Source organism: Dermacentor silvarum, chromosome 9, assembly GCF_013339745.2.
Source record: "Dermacentor silvarum isolate Dsil-2018 chromosome 9, BIME_Dsil_1.4, whole genome shotgun sequence".
NCBI lineage: Eukaryota > Metazoa > Arthropoda > Arachnida > Ixodida > Ixodidae > Dermacentor > Dermacentor silvarum.
The window spans coordinates 22,179,660-22,201,759 of NC_051162.1; the positions used below are offsets into that span (position 1 = coordinate 22,179,660).

The following is a 22,100-nucleotide window of genomic DNA, read 5'->3' on the forward strand; positions in this document are numbered from 1 at the left end:
ACGATGACAGCGTGAAGACAGCGGCATTCGAGCAATGGGATGGCGACGACTGCGTAGCGACCATGAGATGACAAGAGTTCGAGGACAAAGGTGGAATGACCATGTTAAAATAGCGACGACAGTGCGGCAGTGATGTACGACGAGATGCAGTAACGATGGTGGCTTGGAAATGGCTTCATAATCACGATTGAATGGCGACAGCATTATTATGATGGTACGGCGAAAAATGAGTGATGTCGATGAACTGACGTAGATGGTATGATGACGACGGCATGGCCACAGTCGGATGACACTATTAGAATGACGACGGTGGCAAGACTACGATGGTGTCACAACCCCTGGCTTAGGTCACTGGGTCATGAAAAACGGTTCGATAAAACGGACATAAATACTGAAAATGGCATAAAGCACCTTACGAGGGCTCATCGTAATAAAACATGCAAAAACAAAGTTTACTAGTATAACAGTTCCAACCCAATGCCCGCTGACTCTTCGGACTAAATATGTTGTGTGTAACAGTCAACCACAAAAGTTCACGGACCACGGGATTTAAGAAAACACTGCATATCTCAGTATATCTCAGTAGCCAGTAAAACCCTACATCACAGTGCTGTTCACACATACTAGTAGAGGCTGGAAATGGGGATCCCAGGCTGCGTGTTGAGGTTGCGAAGATATTCAGCTTTTTCAAGAGCCCTTGGTTCTGTACGCTTTTGTGGTCGACTGTACATACATGTTTTGGAACTGGTCAGGTACTGCGATCTCTTGCTTTATGACTTCAGGGAACTTTATTACTTCCCTATTGCAATCATTTACTGGTACTAGGCCACTTTTCACCCCACCATGTTCGCTGTCACGTAAACCTGTTCCAAACTGTTTCTATTCCAATTCTGCAATAAGCCTTCCATGACTGGTAAAAATTTTGGGCGCCACCACCTCTGCGCTTGCCTGTCACGCGACGTCACGAAAACCACGAAAACTCGCGATTTGCTATGACGTGCCCACACAGTATGTACTATTTAACCAAACAAAAGAAAATTAATAATTTCCCAATCTACACCTTTTTTTGCCATTAGGCCTCCGCTATTGGTCAAAAGCTCTCGGATTGCGCCCACTTCGCATGTCTGCCACGCGACGCCCCAAAAATGTGAAATGCGACCACGTCAAAGCGATGTGTACGCATTAAAGATGCAATAATATGCCGAACAAAGCTGAAAATTTTACGGAATAACCCGAGGATGCCCCGTTCCGAAAGGAATATAAGATGTCTGCCTACCAATCATTTTGACTCTGGCTACTCTGAGCAGCCGGGGACTATAAATTTATTTACTTGTAATAAAGCTTTTTACGTAAGAGTATAACGTTGTCAAGCCCTTTGGGCACGTTTACGACATCACTCTGCCAACTCTTCCTCGCTGAGGATCCGTTCTAGCGGCAATTTTTAACCTTCTGTTGCACGTCATCACGATTTTCGACATGCCTTCTGCCACAAAAGTCCGCATAATCAAAGCACGTAACGCATATCACACAAGCCAGCGAAGGAGCACGTCGGCTCCGCGGCAGCTTAGACAGAGGGAGAGAGCGCGCACGCCACAAACAGCCAACGCGAGCAACGGAGACTAGAAGCTTCGACAAGATACGAGAAGGTTATGGAGAGGAGAGGGCGCGCGCCGAAACACCCTCTTGGGTTTTGGCCCGGCGTTGGCGCCTCGTTAGCGGTCACCTTCAAGGGGTAAGCGGTGACACCTTCGCACGCTAAGCAAGGGTAAGCGGTCTAACCGCAGACGCCGGCACCACCCTCCTCGTCCGGTTATCTACTTTCGCTGCGTTATCTCGGGTCTAACGAAACCCTCTCCACTGATGCGTGCTCCTCGCCAATTGTCACTATTGTCGCTTTTGCTCCTCGCTCATTGTCAGCCACTTAGACAAGAAACAACCACTCAAGGTTGTCGATGCTATTTGCTTTGAAAGCAAACAAAGTGGCCTGTTATAAACGAAAAGAGCGTTTGATTGGTCGGTTCAAACAACGGTGCGGGTAACCGTCCGATGTTTACGTCGGCGTATACATCGGGCGTAAATTTGATGTCAGAGGTTGGAATAATACTAGATTGGAATGATTTTGCATTATAGGGTCCTATCTCTGAGTTCCGCGCAGTGAACTACAAAAATATCTGCAGGACCACTTCGCCTTGATTACTACTAATCAAGGCGGACCGATAAGCCTACCTACCAAAGCTCAGGAAAGTAGACCCACAAAACTTAACTTCATTAAAAGGGGTATGCGCTTGAAGATGTATATTTGTTGTACTGATGATATTAGGACACGGTTTGCTATTTGTAATCTAAACATAGTAAAAAGATCCGCAACCGACACAATTGAGAACAGTAAAGCCTGGACTACTTATAAGCAGATTGGCTATATCGTGTGCTCCCTGCGTGTCAACTATTAGGCAAAACACCAACCGCAACGACGGTCATGGAAGTCCGGCGGGATTGACACGATTGGCCTCGCCTTATATATACTGACGAGTGTCATTGGAGTACTCTAAAAATTTATTCTAATACAGTACTTCTTTCTGCGAAGTTTTAGTTTCTATCGACCAGGATGCCGACGCGTCATGACGTCATGATACGTTCTTGTGCTTGCTTCGGCTGCCACATGATAGGGCAGTCAAAACGAGGGCAGGCCTATAGCTATTATTTTTTTTCAAAACAACACCATCATGCCAAGCCTTATTGTCACGCGGCAGTAAGGAATTTTACTCTGTGTGAGCAGCTGAGAATAAAGTCGTTGAGGAAAAAGGCTGCATTTTGAGACAACTTTAGAGTATCAAATCGAAAGATAAGCATGGACAAGCTACAGCTTTTGCCACGTGTGATTCTCTTTACGAGTGAAAATCCCGGTGTAGGATTCCTACAACTCTGCCAGTAATCGTTTAACATTTTATTTTCAATGCACACAAACAACTCACGTGGTTCTGCTGTTGCATAAATATTAGCGTCAGGAGTACATGAATTATCCCTTTTAAACCACTAGCTGATCTTGGCTTAAAATAAGCACAGAGGTACAATTTTTCATGACGCTTAGCGTTATATCCCGTTAGGGGGCATTGCTTACAAGTTTCGTGCACAATAAATTCGAAGTGGGTGTCGTCTGCGGCGACACCACTCATAACATGCTGATGCCACTGCAACAAAATGATGAGTGGATTCTAATGCTGCGAGTTGTTTTACTAGTCATAGATGGTAGCTACATATGGCTAGAACATTCCGCAGCAGAGGAATTGAACATTTTTAGTTGCATCGCCTTACAACGAAGCCCACAACAAATTTATTGTGAACAAAAATGTAATGCCCGTAAATGGGGTTATTGATAAACTCAACTTCATCAGAATCTCAACTACTGTGCTAAAATAAGTGAAGATAGGCGAGTGGTTTCGCAGAAAGAGGCATCTACGCCAGATGAATGACCCTTTCTGCATTTTACTATACTACACCTTATCTAAACTATACCCTTCTTCGGTCCCAATGTACCTAATGAGGTAGTATGCTGTTATTCCTTTTCAGGATTAGCACAACTGCGCTTGCGTAAAATATTCGACCCCGATTTAAAGTCTGAATCATGTGGAGCTGTGCGCATTAATTTTTTAAACTTCGGAAAAATTCCGACCAATTTGGTCTAGGCTGTTGTGTCGTCACATACGACAAAAGGTACAATGAATCAAGTACCTCTCGGTTACTCTGAGTCGACGCAAAAACATAGGATGCAACATCAAACCAGCCACCATACGAAGTGATGTTAGTTCTTCATTCATGTCTTTTGGTCAATAAAAATAATTTTTTCTCTGGCAAGAATCATAAGAAGAGTGTTACTTTCTGCATTTACATGGAGATGCCACCTACTGCTTCTAACCAGGCTATTTAAACAAAAAATTGTGTTTTAACCTTTGTAATATAGTAGTGGGTATTAGGAACCGGTTTAAAAAGGTATTATGCCCCTGAGCTGTCTTCGGATCTTAGGAGGCTGCTACAACTTCCCGCGCCTCAGCAACAATCTTCTACTTCTACCCAAACACACTTCACTCAGTCTGTTTAACAGCCTGAGTAACAACATTTGCGTGGTACCACCAATGCCTTCAATAAATAATTTTTACCTACTGCTATTGAATTATGGAACGTGCTACCAGAGGTTATAGCAAATAAAACTGACCTTAATGAATTTAAGCATATATTGTCACGTTTGTTTAACCCTTACTCTATCATTGCTGTGTTGTAACTCTGTTTAATGTTTACCAGTTGTGCTCTTTTGCTAGTGTGCGCGGGAAATTTTGTATTGATTTTCTCGCAGATAATGCAGCACCCGTTGTCACCCACATTGTGTTAACCTGTTTAGCTTTCGTTGTGTTAATTCCTGGCTTCAGTTCTTTTACTCATTGAATGTAAGCATGTATACTAAGTTCTTCTGTTCTTTTAACTCACTGTATAATTATGTCCATAGTGCATATCTATGTCCTTGCTCGCCCTTATGCTCCCCTGTAAAGGGTCAATAAGGGCACAATAAATTATGATGATGATAATAACGCGAAGCTCGAATTGCAGTGGGTCTCTGGAGCTGTGGGCCCGAATTCAAGAAAGCGTCTTACGCTAGAATGTTTCGCAAGAAAGAATTTTAGCCAATCCGGTTGCCAGACATATCAATATTGAAGGCAGCTAGCCAATGGCAAAGCGAGCTTACGAAAAAAAAAGCTTTGTGAATCTCGGGTGCTATAACGTAAAATTGTTCCAAACTTTTCTATTCCAATTCTGCAATCAGCCCACCACGATTGCTCCAAACATTTTCGGGCCACTCCCAACTTTCCCTGTCTATCACGCGACGTCACGAAGACCACGATAGCTCCCCATGTGATATAACGTGTACACAGTGATTATGCATGATTAAGGCGCGCAAAAGAAAATTAATTATTCTTGATTCGACGCCTTTTCACCATTAGCCCTCTGCTATTGGTCCAATGTTTTCGGGCTGCGCCCACTTCGCCTGTCTGTCACGCGACCTCAAAAAACCACGAAAACTCACCGCGTTAACGTGACGTGTACGCGAAAAAAATGCATTAATATGCCGAACGAAAATGAAAAATTTTCTGAATAGCCAGAGACTGCCCGGTTCTGAAATGAATAGAAGATGGCTGCCCGCCGATCGCTCACGCGCTCGCTACTCGCACCTGCCGGTGAGAATGTATTTATTTACGCATGATAAACCTTTTTGGGTGGCAGTAAAACGTTATCGAGCCCTTTCGTCATGCATACGACATCGCTCTGCCAGCTCCTTTTTGCTGAGGGTCCGTTTTAGCGGCATTTTTATCCTTCCGTTGCACTCCACCGCGATTTTCGACCAGCCACCGCAAGTAAGGCGAAGCGGAGCAATCGGAGAAGCCGGCACCACCCTCTTCCTGCGGTTATCTATTTTCACTGTGCTGGCTCGGCCCCATCGAAACCCTCTCCACTAGAGCGTGCTTCTCGCCTCTTGTCAGCCAATTAGATAACAAACGCCTGTCAGTGCAGGCAACGTTATTCGTTTTGAAAGCGAACAAAGGTGACCTCCTATAAACGAGGAGAGCGTTTGATTGGGTTGTTGAGACAACGCTGCGGGTCACCTCCCGATGCTTGCGTCGGTGGTTACGTAGATTTGACGTCAGGAGATTGGAATAAAAACAGTTTTGAATAGCTTTACGTCATAGCGCCCCTTGCCCCTGATTCTTGAGTGAGACGCACTCGGTGAAAAGCGTAACGCACCCTTGGCCATGACCTCTTCGTGCTCGAAGGCGCGCGTGTAGAGGCTCGCGTACTGGTCGATCTCCTCGCAGCTCTGTTCGGGGGCGTGCACGAAGTCCCAGCTGAAGCGCTCCAGTCGCTCGCCAATCACCATTCCTCCAAGGGCCTGGGCCCCAACAGTGCGGCCAACGCTGCGGTCATGATGCACGCTGTTCACGTAGCCCATGTCGAAGCGAAGCTGGGGCTCGCTGCGCCGTCGATGGGGAATTCCACTGTCTCGCTCGGTGAAGTAGTGGGTAACCTGCGGATAATTTCAAAGTTTACCTTTATGTTTGTTCCAATCATGCAAGAACACCTTAATTCCAGGAAGAACAGTTTCATTGTAGGTCACGTCAACTTTGTCTTGCTCCGCGTGTCCAACCGAGCTGTATCCGTGGATGCAGAATTTTTGTGTAATGAGCGTTGCATAAATATTATATCGCCAGGCGTACATGCCTCCTACCGCTAAACTACTTGATCATTCGTGTTAAGATGTTCGCATATTTCACACGTTTCCGCAAATGTTTTGAATCTCGCACTTTGTTAAGCTTGATTTCACATCTGCGGGCATTACTTGCTTGTGTAGCCCCCAATAAATGCAAGTTGGGTGCCATCTGCCGCGACACAACTCAAGACATGTCGATTCAGCCGCAACGGAACTGTTGCGCCATCTGTTCCCACTGCGGCGAACGCACAGCATTCGATGTTTATTTGCGCTGTACTTAGTCTTGTTCAATCCATAATTTTATTGTGAGAGCAATTATGTGGACACTCCAAGCGCATTTTTGCCGTGGCCATCACCGTGAGGTTCCGTATAAAGTCCAACGGTGATACGAGAAACGTCGCCGCGGGCCGTACGCTGTGTGTGCCAGTGAAAGCATGCGAGAGTAAGAAGGCAACCGCTGCTTAATCTCGCACACGCGAGAGAGGAAATCGGCCGGAAGCGCGTGGTCTTCGCGCGCGAGGCAAGGGGAGAAGGCGACGGAGACGGTGGGGGTGGGGTGCGTTCTGCTCTTGCGGCTGATAATCACGGAGCTGCCGCGCGGGTGCTGTATCTTGAAAGCGATCTGCAATGTGGCTGAAGTGTGCGCCCATGGGTGCCTTATAACTTCAAAGCGATCTCCGATGGGGACTAAGTGCATGCGCCGAGTGCTGGTAGCTGTGATGGTGATGGCCCTAGCTTCGTATGCGCTGTGCTTTCGACGTTTAGTTCGCGTTGAAGCCAGAGCCATATTGCTCGCTGCCGCTGGCGCTCTTTCCCACTCCAGCGTTTTGAGAAGTTTCCACGGTCATTGAGCGAGATATGTTCATGTTTATTGGTGCGCGCGTGACACTGTGCTTGTTTATTTATTTACTCAGCGAATATTTACAACTTTATACGGCCGATAAAACTACTATCCTTTCTTCGTATAGCTGTCTACTAATTAGCTATCGCAATCGATGCTTCGCCTTTCGGGCCAAACTCCGACTTTTTTCAGTCAAAGATCTGCTGAAAGGTCAATGTCTTGGAGACGTCAATATTCTGTATTAGCCTAATCTTAGCTGCGTTAGTGAAAATAGTAAAAACATTATTTGCGAGAGAACTTCACCTGGAGGAACAATTTTAGAGGGATACGTATGGGTATAGGGAATGTTAATATTTCAGCAAGAGTGAGGCAGGGAAAATACGGAGAGAGTGTGTGTGTGTGTTCGTGTGTTCGTGTGTGCGTGCCTGCGGTGTGTGTGTTTGACCTGAAATGACCTGAAGCAGTGTGGGCCACCGTTTCAGGTCATTTGTGAGTCGTGCTTTGCAAACTTTATGTGCATAGGACGCAGTCTGCAAAGAACTTCGGCCTACAGAAACCTATGCACTGCTTCGTTGGCCACCGTACCATCTCTCCAGCGGCAACGTGAAGCACGGTGGCGATCTGGGCTGCCGTCTCGCCACGTGAGCCGACAAGCAGTTCGTGAAGTGCGCTGGCGACTGCGTAGGGCGACAGGACCACGTTGGCGCCAGCTGAGGCCGACCGTCGCATCTCCCGCAGTAGGTCGATGCTAAACTGGAGCAGACTCCGCGATACGGCAATGTCGGAACGGGACTCGATGTCAGGAGTTGCCCTGCGAGTCAGTTCGCCGCACTAGAGAGACACATTTCGGCTAGAGACGCCTAATTTGTATTGTTTACTGTAAAATTCGCTAAAGGAATGCTAGCGCTAGTGCCTATGAGATCGGAAATTACGCTGGTTCAGCCGGCATAGGAAGGGTGGTTCATACATTGATTTCCTTCTTGTGACGTTAAGCGGTTTTGAGACATTGAAAACTGATCATAATTAACAAACTATTGCTTCGAAATGGCGTAAAACTATCAACGATTATGCATTTGCGCAAAGTCATATTGCCTTTTCCGTTTAGAGAAATACGATTGCTTCGAAATTTAGGCCAAGTACACCAAATAAGCTGTACGAAATCGCAGCCACAAGATCGACTAGAGCCACCACCACGACATCCAGATATATCCATGTGCTGACCATGATTTTTGTTTTAGTTGAAGTTTTCCATCGACAGTGTTCCCTCTGGTAATTTTACTAGGAAATTTAATAAATTATTCATGGAATCAGGGGGTCATACAATTTACAGCGGGGGGTTGTATCAGGCGGGAGTTGGCAAAAAAGGCAACTAAATGGCTGACAGTGCGTGAATGCCCACCCGAACCCTCTGATCGCACAACGCTGAGCACAATATGGTACTGAGAAAAGAACACATAAAACTTTGCACTTGTATATGAAAAAAAGAAAGAAAGCCCACTGTACAAAGTGTTTCACGACTGTTATTACCAGTAAAATAATACGGCGTCGGTCTGAATAAAAGCGGACTCCCCCCCTACGTATATACTCATCAAAAGGTAAACCACCTTCCAAAGGAAATGATACATTCGAAATGTTTTGACGTATTGGTGCGCCATGGCGAATAATGCTTTCGTACACCGCGCATAAGTAAAACCGGTCCCACCATAACAATAAAATTCAGAAATGATATGCGAGAGCATAAGCTTGCATCTTGTTTGTAAGAAGCGTTACTGACTGGCTTTTTCTACTGTGCTGGTAACCGCAGTATATGATACAGGCCATGACGCAGATAACCTGCGCGTCACCGGTTAATCGACCGTGAAATCACATAACAACGGCTTTCAACGTTGTCGTCAAGATAATGTGGCGTGCATGAACAATAAACGAACATGTCACATTACACTTTATTCGCAGGTGTGTCCCTTTCTGCCCGTATGTCACACTTCGTCGCAAGTGTTTTTGTTTAGCGCACCGCATATGAGAATATTTTCGTCGCCAAGGAAGTAGCATGAAGCCACACTTCATTTGGTTGTGCCGAGAAATGACGACGACGGAGTACATTTATGAATGATTTTTGCATGCTTCTAGAATATTTTATTGAATCTTGACTAAGCAAGTCGCTTTTGGCGGTGTCCTTAATACAACTTGCCCATCAAATATTCGCGCCTCTTTAGGAGAAACAAATCTGAAGTATGTGCCATCTGGCGCCGACACTGCAAGAAAATATTTCTATACCTCTAATGAAGTGTGCCAAGCGGAGGCGGAGACAGCGTTCTTCCGGCGAGGACGCCGCGATACGGCGCTGTCTGCAGCAGCTGTGCTCAGCATACGTCGTGAGAGACGAACAACCTCCACGTCGGCATGCCTTGCGCTTTATTCTGTCCGCCCAGAGGAGGGCGGACAGTTTTATAAGAACCTTTAATGCGCGTTTAAAGAAACATATGCTTCTCTCACAATCACAAGCACATGGTCTTATTAACACCTGTACATTGTTTATACTAAATTAATTTATTAATTATGGGGTTTTACGTGCTGAAACCACAATCTGATTATGAGGCACGCAGTATAGTGGGGGACTCCGGAAATTTGGACTGCCTGGGGTTCCTTACCGTGCACCTAAATCTCAGTACACGAGTGTTTTCGCATTTCGCCCCCATCGAAATGCGGCCGCCGTGGCCAGGATTTGATCCCGCGACCTCGTGCTCAGCAGCCCAACACCATAGCCACTGAGCAACCACGGCGGGTCATTGTTTGTACTTTCCGGTGACCGTTTTTCACCGGCTAAGCAATGTTACAGTTACTGCTTGGCGCAAGTGGCGCTTTATATAGGGTAACAAAAATGTGTGAATGTTGTCCGCGTTAGTGGTGTGGTGTACGTTTTCGACTAAACGACAATTAGATCCGAGAATTACAGTTCTGGACGTCATGCTTTTCACCATCACAACAACAAGACATCTGATTACGTGTTTAAGCTGTGGTCTCTTGGAATTCTTTCTTGTCTTCCCGTAAAGACGGACAAAAAAGAGGACATAGATTTCTACGTAGTGGGCGTGCGTTTTTTTTTTTTTCTTGTTTGCACAGGGTACAGGCTATGGCACTTAGTAAATATTCTTCGAAGTCAGACATACCTAGCGAATTGGTCTCTCTGCTGCTAGATTTCAATGTAAACGACTCTTCGAGCCCAGTTATTAGTTCTGCAGAGATAAATGATGGATAAAATAATTATGCGGATCCAACATACTGTGGAAACCTATGTAAGCGAAACTTTCTGTGCTGTTTGCGTCGATTCACAATTATTGGTGATGGTTACGGCGAATGTTGAAGTTAATCACCGTTTAGTGCTATACAAGAGCCTGAAATGTGGGTTTTTATGGTTTAATACCTTTTAAAAGTCCATCGGCCAATATACAGGGTGTTTCAGCGAACACTTTCAAAAACTCTTAAAGGTTGCCTGTGGCAAATAGCACAATTCTAGTTCATGAGCTGGTCTACTCGAAGAGGCGGACATTACTTGCGCAAGAAATTGAAATGCATCATCGAATAAATAACAAAAATTAACTAATTAAGTTTTTAACTAATTACCTGATGGCCCATATGGCAATTTGCAAATTGTAGCCGTCGAGTTCGCAAGGCGGATCCACTTGGAACGAATTCTTGCGATGACACCAGTTTCGAGATATTAATTCCAGAACTTTGCGGAGAAATCAATTGGCGTTCCAGTTAATTTTGTGCTTCAATGCATAAAGCTACGTTTTGTTAAGAAACTAACTGGAACGCCAATGCATTTCGCCGCAAAGTTCGGGAATTAATATCCCGAAACTGCTGCCATCCTGAGAATTAATTTCAAGTGGATCCGCCTTGCGAACTCCACGGCTACAATTTGTAAATTGCAATGTAGGCCATCAGGTAATTAGTTTAAAAGTTAATTAGTGAATTTTTGTTGATTAGTCGATTATGTATTTCAATTTTTTGTGCATGTAATGTCCGCCTCTTTGAGTAGACCAGCTCATTAACTAGAATTGAGATATCTGCCACAGGCAACCTTAAATTAATTTTGAAAGTGTTCGCTGAAACACCCTGTATTTACTGCATCAACATGGAGTAAAAAAACATAAAACCATGATTTTACCTCCTTCCCGAAATGATGGAATAAAAAACGAAATGACCTGATATCACTCCATTTAAAAAAAAATGGAATTTATCAATGCGAAAACCTCGTGCCGTGAAATGGAGTGAAAATGGATTTCCTCCGTGCACTATAAACACAACTTACAGCCGGCATAGGCAAGTGATACGACGCGCAACCTTTTTAAACTCCTCGGCGCCAAATCTAATTTCATCAGCGGGAACGTATTCAATATAAAAACGTGAATTCATTCCCAGCACTCATAGATGTAGTAAAATCGGTCTTAAAGGAGAGTTTTCTCCCTCACGAGAAATCTCATATCTAAATGGAGTAAAATCGAGGCTAGTGCGGCAGTCGCATACTAGGCACATTCGGGTCCTTTTCGGCTCTGCATATTTCTCTTCTTTCGTGCATTTCTCATGGATACTACTTCGGATAATCAGCCGCCGTTTCTGTGAGCATTTGGCGTCACCGTGGCAGCAACGACATCTCGATGTCTTCCTCAGCACGCCGCACACGACGGAGATTCCGGCCGCCTCGTCGACGACGGCATGAAGACGCGATTTTAAGCCTAACATCCATTGACACCTGCTCTAGGCCGGGCCGCCGCAATATCATTCAATCACGCCCGACGAGCCTGGTCCACCGGAGCCAACCTCGCATCAGTCACCTCAGGTGAAACGTGGTGACCGTGGTGAAACGATTTTTCATGCGCGATGTACATAGCTAGTGGTACTTGCATTCGGAGTTGTGGCGTTTACTTCTGCCCTAATGGACGCCTTGGTCCCAGCGTGCAAGAATAATATTGTTCGAGAATGGCGGGCGATGCTGCATGAACCAGGTGAGCCTGAACGTTTCCACCGTCGCGTTACGTGTTACACGTAGCGAAGCAGGTTCCTTTAATATGGCGCTACCGCTTTCTTTAGCAACTCGCTTCAAGCTGAAAAGACCATTAGAATACTACAATGTGGGCTGATGATAAAATAACGTGTCTGTGCTTGGGTGTGCGGGCGGGAGGAAAGAGCGCGTGCGCACTTTGCTGGAGTGTATGTGCGCGTGTGTGAGCGCGTGCGTTTTCACTATGTGTGTATGTCGCTGCTTTTTCGTGAAATCTTACACGCATGAAAGCTTTCATGTGTGTCCGTGTACATATAGTTTTGTTGCAGCAGCGCTTGCATATACTTGCTTGTGGCGTTTTGACATCGGTCTGCGCGCAGGCAGGCACAGATGCGCCACTAATTTCAAGGCGACGCGAAGCATGGGGATTGCAAATAAGTTGGGGAGGCGAGAACAATCGTCGCCTCTCATCACTCCGACAAGCGTTGGGCAGGTTTTGTGGACACTGATCCCACCGGAATGTGGCGTAGTCCATTGTCGCTAGCGTTCCTGCGTGTTCTCCCTCTCTCGGCGAGGAGGATACCATTCAGGCACTCTAAAAGTGGTATGGTCAATGGGCACGATCGTTAACTTGCAAGTTATTAGGCTGTCAAATTTTCTGTAGGTGTCGTTTGGGCGTGTTCACTTGCTGACTTCTGTCGTCATTGATTTAGGAAGACTCCAGCTCCATACAATTTTGAAATACGGGATTATCTACGGACTTCTCACAATGATGAGTAACGCGAGAACAAGGTGAGACCAGGAGCCAACGTTTCGACACGTGGACTTGTCTTCATTCAAGGCCTCATATGCTCTCCTCGGCATAGTATATATGGGTAGGGTTCTTCTAAAGGGGAGAGAAGGTAAGGCGGGTCGGTGAGGTAACGAGCGAGAGTGTGTTAGCGGCGAGGGTGAATGCACTACTGATAGTCGGTGGAGGAGTTTGAGGCAGCGCCGTGTGTTCGCAGGTTGACGTGTCATGGCAGGTTCCTATTTTCATGGAAGGGGTCTGGACGACGTGGGGGGGGGGAGTGTCTGCTCCACTGCAGTTCAGTGAACTATCGTGTCAGACAGGGAGAATAAAAGTAGCGGCAGAAAAATGTTGTTCGGGCTCACAAAAAAATGTAAAGGGGGGGGGGGGGCGAAATATGTAGATAAAAGAACGAAAGGATGGAGTGAAAGTACAGGGAGGTTGGAATATAATTGACAATCGAATAAGGAAAAAAAGAAAAACTAAGCAACTCAATGAACCATAACTAAGTGCTGTTGCCTATGCTTTTCAATTTAGCATAGTGAATAGATTCTAAAGCTCCCTTTGAAACGTTCATGTCCATTCGTTGATATGTCTTGAACTTATGAATGAGGAACGATTCTCTATATTTTCTGTCTCGCGCAGAACGAAAATTTGACTGTAGTATGTAGATTTTAAGTTCACAAAAGTTATGACCTGATTGGTTGAAATGCTCGGCAACGGCTTTGGGAAGCTTTTTAGCTGTGTCTGCGCGATGTCCGTTTAGCCTGATGTTCATTGATTGTCCCGTTTCACCGATATATTGCTTATTACAGAAGGAACACTCAAGCATATAAATTAAATCGGAGCTAGTGCAAGTAAAGCTAGTTTTCAAATCGTGTGTGTAGCCATTTGCGGTGCTTTTAATTTTAAGGTCACTTTGAAGGTGCTTGCAGGTTTTGCACCTGGGGCGAGAACATGCTTTTATAACGGGGGAATGATGTTGGTTGACTTTTGAATGCACCAACATGTCTTTAAAGTTTATGTTGCGGCGATAGGTAACCCTTGGTACATCCGGGAACGCTTTTCTCAGACGCTCGTTACTTGATAATATCGGGTGGTATTTTCGTAGGATGTTGTTTATGTTTAGGAGGCCGTTTGAATATTTTGTTATAAAGGCTGGTGGTCTATCAGATTCGGGTATAGGTTGTTGCTGAGCTAATGCCGACTGCCTCTCTAATCTTGACGCGACGTCATAAGCCTGGTCGAGAGGAATTAGTGGATGGTTTCGTTTCGCTAGCGTTACGTTAAGGTCATTTAGGTGGTGGATATAATCGTTGTCGTCGCTACAGATTCTTGTTATTCGTTTCGCTTGCCCGACAAAAATTCCTCGCTCGCAATGTCGTGGGTGATGACTGGTGTAGTCTAAATACTGCTGGCTATCCGTAGGCTTCCGGTAAAGTGTTGTTCGCAGTTTTCCATTTTCTATGTAAACCGTCGTGTCGAGGAAGTTGATCTGTCTAGGAGAGTGGTGAGCAGTAAACTTAATACTCGGGTGAAAGCGGTTGAAACGGTTGAAATGGCTAATTAGGTCGGTTAGCGCGTTTGTTCCGTGTTCCCATATTATGAATATGTCGTCAATGTAACGCAAGTAGGTGTGGTGTTTTAAAGGGTATGATTTTATCAGGTTTGCTTCAAGCTGTCCCATGAAAATGTTGGCATACGTTGGAGCGAACGGTGTTCCCATGCTTGTGCCGAAAGTTTGTAGGTAGTGAATAGAATCGAATCCGAAATAGTTGAGCGTAAGAACTACCTCTAGAAGTCACAGGTAAACTTCGGGAGCGTGCGCTTGAGGATTGATTGCGAGGGACTTCGACACGGCTTCAATTGCTTCCCGAATGGGTATGTTAGTATAAAGACCAGAAACATCTAAAGTTACTAGAATAGCACGGTCGGAGAAATTTGGTTAGTGTTAATCGAGTCGATAATTCGAAGGAAGTGGGGCGTATCTTGAACAAATGATGGTAGGGTGGTTGGGATGTTTGACAGATGGTGATTTAAGAATTTAGATAGTGACTCGGTAGGTGTGTTGTTATTTGATACTATAGGCCTGCCTGGGATTTCTGCTGTAAATATTTCTTTTACGGGAACCTTATGTATTTTAGGAAGGAGATAAAAGCGGCCGGATAAAGCGGCCGGACAAAAGTGCATTATTCAATTCGACACCCTCGCCGCTAACACACACTCGCTCGTTACCTCACCCACCCGCCTTACCTTCTCTCCCCTTTAGAAGAACCCTACCTATATATACTGTGCCGAGGCGAGCATATGTCGCCTTGAAGAAGACAAGTGCACTTGTCGAAACGTTGGCTCCTGCTCTCACCTTGTTATCGTGTTACTCATCGTCTTGAATCGCCATCTCCCGCATTCCGCTTCTTTTCCCTGGACTTCTCACAATGTCACATATAGAGTATAAACCTTTTGAAAAAGTTTGTAGGTCGGCTGCCATGTTAAGCTGATTTTTTTCTAAGTAAATTACATTTCTTGTTTTAAATGTGGTTCCCCCAATTTAAGGAGTACGATAGTTTATATGGTTCACTAGAGCAATTGTTCGAGTTGGCTACGCACCGTTTTGTCATTCAATGTTGTGAGCGCTTCCTTCCATCAGTACATCTGCATTGTGTTGTTGTGGTGCGCATTTGTTTATTAAATGTGCGTTATGTTATTATTATTGATATGCTAATATCGTTAATTGATATGTATCATTCCAAGCAACATGCTCGTATTACGTGTAATTTTCCTCGAATGCTGTGTTTCCCTCAATGTTTTGTCTCCCGTGTGATGTTGTAAGGTCTACAGATAATAAAATATACTTTATACTGCTACCCGGACAACTGCATTTTATTTTCTTCATGAAATCATAACGTGCGTTGAAATGCTAAGAAGAAATACATAGACGATAATGTACTCCTGTCAAGTATTCCATTCGCTAATGGTCTAATGGTATCAAGAAATATCATCGTGCGAACTTGAATCTTGTCAATGTCACATACTCTCGCGTACATGAAAGCGCAACTGCGGTCGTTTTATTTGTGCTGAATTCGCGTTTCGATTTACGTTATTGAACAGAGTTGACTAGCCGAGAAAGGACAGTTAACTAGATAGGTAGAAAAATGCTCTTACTATAATTCAATTCTATATTAGTCTCCAGTGAAGTATTATAAGTACATTCAAAATCTAACTAAGAAGGTGGAAAACAAAATAAGCTACGGTAAATGTTGTTACCGGCACAAAACATAGCACCTGCATTACTTCATAGGTCATTAATAAGTGTCCTGAAGCCACGGCACGATAGCTGCTGCTCCAATTCATTGCAGGCAAAAAAGTATAAATAATACATCAAAATCTCAAGAAACGCTTCATAAATGGATTAGCATTGACTCCGTTTGCAACACCTCAAGAACACTTTCCAGAAATGAAGTAATATTCACTCCAATTTAAACACTTAAAGACTCACCGGAGAAATGAATATTCACTCCAGTTTAAACACTTAAAGACTCCCTCAAAAAATGAAGTAATATTCACTTCAATTAGGATACCTAAAAACCCCTTCCGTACACGAAGGAATATTGACTCCAATTGGAACACCGTAAAAACTCCCGAGAGAAATGAAGTAATATTTATCTTATTTGAACACCATAACAATTCTTGAGAGATGGAGTTTACTAAAACTCCATATGAATGGAGTATATTAAACTCTCATTCGGGAATGCGCTCGGCGACGAGGCATTTACTCCCATCTGGGATTATTTGTGTTTAGTGTGCATGTATGCACACGCTCTGAACCACATCCCGGCGTGGCGGGCAAGACAGCAGCAGCATTTTAAAAGTTAAAGGAAGTGGCACAGACAGCTTTCGTATTAAAGGGCCCCTCACCAGGACTGGCCATTTTGAGCTTACAAGCGCAGTGCATACAATGAGCGCTTACGATCGCGTCTGCTTAATATTGCATCGCTATGCGCCGCGGAAAGAGCTGCAATTTCAAACCAACTGCCGTTTGCACTTATCCTCGCGGGCGCCGCGCTTCCAGCCGGAGAGTGACGTATATATCGCAAGTGCACCACGTACATCGCCGTGCTGTGACGCCACTGTCAGTGACACGTGACTTCGAGAATCATTAAAGTCGACAGCAGTTATCTGGTTGATCTGCTGCTTCAGTAGACGAATTAAAGTTGAGATAAATAAAGAACCTACAAACCGATTGTGTTACTTCGTACCGTAGCAAGAAAGATGTATTCCCGTTTCGTCTGCTTGTTGCTATATCGTGCAGTCGCGCGCCTTGAGAGCGAAACCATGTCATTTTCTACCGTGATCGAGAGCGCGATCATGCTGTGTGATCCGCTTGCATCTGCCTCAGTATTCGTATAGTAAAGCCCCTATATATAAAAAGTAGCGCCATTCTTAGATCTTGCCGCCACCGCGCTCACCCCGGCGTTTCCTTCTCGCCGCCTCCTGTCGCCCCAGCCTCCTCCGCTCCCCCATTGGCCAATCCATGTCACGTGGAAGCACGCGTTGCGCTTTTGTATATGTTTTTCTTTCCAGCGCGCTCCGACTGCCATTATCGGGCCTGTGCGACGAAAGTGCTGCACGCGCAAACGGATCAAACGTGTTAGGGACAAGAACTTCGTTGTGATAGGATGCTGCTGCGCCTTAAGTTGCCGCAACCGACAAGGCGAGGGCAAAAGGCGTTTTTTTTTTGTTTACCATCCGGCGTGCGCAAACGCTTGCTGCACACTTGATATTTGCGCCGTCTCGCATCGTCGCGTTGCTACTTCCACAACGGCATTATTAAGACCAGTTACTGACTGACGAAGCAAAATCGCGCCTCAAAAACTTCTCCGCAGGGCGCGATCGAAGTTTTCCTCGGATTTCCTCTGGTAGCGCGTAAGCTGTCGTCTGCCACGGCAGGCCCGACGCAGGCGGCGCCACTGTCGATATCGCGCCTCGATCGCGCTGGTCGCGCCGAGCGCGATAGTGGAACGGAGGACGAGGGAAGTGGATGGCGCTACTTTTTATATATAGGGGTTTTATCATATAGCACTCACTTACCCCCGTATTCAGAAATGCAACTTCACTTCAAGTCCGTGCTTGACTTAAGTGACGCCTATTGTGAACGTGCCGAAGCAAACGCAATGAGTGTCCACGGCATGTTCACGCCAGGCGTCCTTTAAATCAAGTCAAGCTTGGGCTTCAAGCCAAGTTGCATTTCTGAATACGGCGGTTATACCGCTAGTCAGGTGTTCTCGTGCACAGCGTGCGAAATCGTGCGCTTCGCAAAATAAGGCAAAAGAAAGAGCTCGCAATCGCGACCGCCAGCGGAACTGAGCCGCGCAGCAAAAAAAAAAAAAAAAAATAGGAGAGAAAAAAAAAAGAAGGCGGGGCCCATGACGTCTGCGTCATGCGATCCTCCAGCTCTGGTATATGGGAGAACGCAGGGAAGTAATTTCGATTGTGGAGGCTAGAACGGCCAAGTGGAGAGAGTGTCCTTGTTGGCGGTGACACTCAACTCCTGAAATCACGGGTTTCTGCCACTGAACTGTTTCTATCTCAGTTATTAATGAACCAATTGCAAAAATTCTTCCTGTAAAACGCTCCCTGGAGGGGCCTTCACAACTTCAAGCGTATAACCAAAATTTGCTATTTGGCCTGTTGAGGGGTCCTTTAAAAGGCCGCCATAGTCAAACTGCCGGAATAGCAGAAGCAGTAAGAGTATTGGATATCAAATGTGTCGTAACGCGCCTGTTGTGAACACCGCCTTTATCGACTTTCATCGCGGCGGCAAACCCCTCGTTTTGTGCAGTCTCGCTATGGACGACACACTTTCCAGTATTCTAGTACATTATGCTGTAATGTAACTGTTGCATCACTCTTCACTGTTGTGGCCAGGGACGATATTTTCACGTAGTAGTGATGGTGAAGAAAGCAGTCGCAAAACTGTGAATGACGAAACAGACTTTTTATTGGGCGAACCTGTGCCCACTAAAGCAAGTTGCACTCGTAACACTACGATAGCGGCGAACACAGTCGGCGATCGTCGAAATCTCATCAGCGGCGAAGCACGTAGGCGTTTATACATGAGTCATCGAAGGTTCCAGAGTATCCCTGGTGCCCGCGTGTCTTCCAGAATGTACTAGACAATTCGCGTCGCTCGTATACAATCAGATTACATAAGCGTCGGTGACCAAGGTCGATCCACATAGGTCGCGAAGCTTCGGGCAAAAAGCGGTTCAGAACGAATTGTCACCGACATCTACAAGGGAGATTATGGGAGCAGCGTTTGAAGCGCGACTTTGTTTGCAGGGAACAAATATTTGGAAAGATAAAAACGTTTTTTAATTAAAGCGAGACACAGTTACATTCATTCAACGAAAATAAAATTTCTAATCAATTTTATATACGCATGGCGAGAAAACAACAAATCTATTTTACCAGATCATTATCAATAAATATCTTTTTTCGGCGCCCACCGTAAGGGCGCCTACCGATAGCGGCGGGCGTTGACGCCGCTATCACTTGCAATGCAATGTAACTATTGAAGTGGGCAGAAAGGCGCGCTCGTAAAAGTTGACGGTTCCTCGTGTTGCTTTGATTGTCGACGTTTGTCTGAATTTCGTGATGCGAACAGTTTCATTGTTTCTTAACCTGTTCAGTCAAAAGTAGTGAGTTGCGACCGCCAGATAATTGTTTAGTTGTTTTCGGTGGACTGCGCTGGCCGACGGGCTTGGCGTCCGACGAAAGGACCAGCACTCTACGCCCAAAGCGTTCGTCGGCCTCCAATGAAAGTGTCTTCTGTGCAGCGATGCGATTTCGACACCCGCACGGATGATCTTTTCCTGCATCGCTCTCCGCACTGAAATCTCTAAACGCCCATCAAGTCGAATCGCGGGGCATTTGAATATACAGCTACAATGGAAGGCCTCCGAAAACAAATTTCGCGCCTTTGAAAAAAAATGACATCACTTCTGTTTTTAACGGATATGAGGTCAAATAATTTTTTATTCCGCCGGAAGTGTTCCCTCCTCACACAGATGGCTCTAAGCCCCATGAACCGCCGATGAACCGCCATGTTTTGAACGTATGGGCTTCTATGGAAGCTTCGCTACCAGGTATATTTACATTGTCGGTGACAACAGACAATGCGGATAGAAGCATCGATAACGTTCGAGAAATTTCCGATACATGCAGGCGCGTCCCGCGTCGAGCGATTGCGTTTAAAGTTTGTTAGCCGGTGAAAAGTAAAGTCACTATATAAGAAATGTACCGCCATCTACTCTTTCCTCCGCCGCCGCCTCTCCTAAAGCGCTCGATTTTTTATTTACTTTTTGCTTGCGAAAGCCAAGTCGACGGTGGCGCACCTAGAAAGTCTACGTTGAAGCTTTCCGGCCGGGCGCGCGCCGCCACCGGCGACTGCGGCTGCGCAGAGGACTTTCAACATGGCTCTGAGGCGGAAAAAAAAACAAAATATAAAGAAGTGAAACGCGCGCTATCATCGTCCAATCGGAGATACAGGAGAGAGAGGAGCGGCGTTGATCAAAGGATGGCGGTACTTTTCTTATATAGGGACTTTAGTGAAAATCGGTCACCGGTGAAAGTTAAAACAATTACATGTGGTAATATACTCAGTGGTTCGCCATACCGACGATAGGCGGCGCCATTGCTCTTTTCACTAAATTACTATTGCGGCTTCACATCAGAAACATATGAATTGTAGAGCGGCCGCTTTTTTTTATATACTGCACTAAGCAAGAAATGTCTTTTTACGATAATGAACATTGTGATAAGGATGCACTTGCTTGTGTTTCTGTGCACCAGATATTTTCAGCATCATTTGAAGGACATCCCAATATTAGGTGTTTTCTTCGTTATATGCTAGAATCCTCACTGCCTTTAGAGAGCCAAAGACAAAATGCATTTATTTTCTGAAAACCAGGACGCACGCTGTACTGCACAAATATAAACTTATTAACTTATTCCCAGTCAAGCATCTCCTTGCTTGACTGGGAATTAAGAGCCGACGGTGTAACATTAGTGAAACGGTGCTAGTCTTGTACACGTGCTCTTGGTATATGTTCATGGGATCCCATGGATATAAGGTATATGTGTGCGACGTATTATATTCGGTCGCTCTGGCAGGAGCCTGTCACTCCCCTTGTTCGGTGGTAAAAAGGTTTAGTTACGCGACTACATGCACGCTAATTTATGCCTAATTTTGCGCGACAAAAGCATGGTAGTTGATGATTAGTCAAATTCTAACACAGCTACCATTGTGTCTATTAACGTTCTGGACGGTAATGCGAGCAGTGAAGGAATTATACCTCTCGCCTTCTTAGCATCGCCTGCTAGTATGAAGCGCAGCATCGATTTCCTTAGTGTGCGCCAGCAGTTCCATTTTTGACATATTCTACAGCGTAACTCACCATCCACTAGAAGATTGGCTGACGTCCTCATAGATTAGGGCATCGGCTGTCGGTGTGGCAGAGGATCCGCCGCCCGCTTGCCTACGGACTGGGCTATGTTCGCCAGCAGGCGTCGACTCGGGAACCCTGTCGCTGGCCTGTCGACTTGTCTTCTGACCCATGCTTTGCTGACCGCTATAACAGCTGCCGCTTACAAGTTTGGTTCGTGTTCCTGAGTGAACAGGCGCAAGCCACTGTGAGGGATCGGCTAATGAACCGTAAACGCGGCACCACGGATTTGTTCTTCTTCTGGCTTCCAAACAGTGCCTGTTACCCACTACGCGCGCGGCAATCCAGAAGAAGAAGACCGCTTTAGAAGTGTGTTTAGTTGGCGAAAAATGTTAGAACCAAATTAGAACTTGAATTACCATAGCATGGGTGAGAGATAAAACAATTTCAAAATTGAGTCGAAATAATGCTGAGGAAGCGAGACAAGTAATTTAAATTTAAGTAATAAAAGAAGCAATGGGAAGCTTCTGAAAATTTAACGGGGCAGTTACATTATGACACTAAAAATTGCCAGGATCTCTAATGTCACCCCTAAGACAACTTGAAGGGGAAAGCCCAGGTGCTGATGCATTAAAGACAGACACATAACGAACGCTTTTTTTTTTCTTTTTTTTTGCGGAGTCATTCACTTTATTCGCTTAGTCTGTAGCGCCAGCGACATCGACCCGTTCGCTCTAGGAAAGAAGACGAGGTCAGGCGATACCACGAAC

The 22,100-nt window shown here is 45.4% G+C and overlaps 1 protein-coding gene across 1 annotated transcript in view; it reads right to left on the reverse strand.

Moving 5' to 3' along the window:
* The window catches only part of LOC119463487 (leukocyte elastase inhibitor-like), a 42,143-nt gene extending 20,640 nt beyond the window's left edge, over positions 1–21,503 (reverse strand). The window contains exons 1-3 of the mRNA XM_037724329.1: positions 21,343–21,503; positions 7,680–7,905; positions 5,791–6,070 (exon numbers count right to left, since the gene is read on the reverse strand). Of these exons, the coding sequence (XP_037580257.1) occupies positions 5,791–6,070; positions 7,680–7,905; positions 21,343–21,503 (667 nt within the window). The remainder of the gene's footprint in view (positions 1–5,790; positions 6,071–7,679; positions 7,906–21,342) is intronic.
* Between the last annotated feature and the right edge of the window lie 597 nt (positions 21,504–22,100).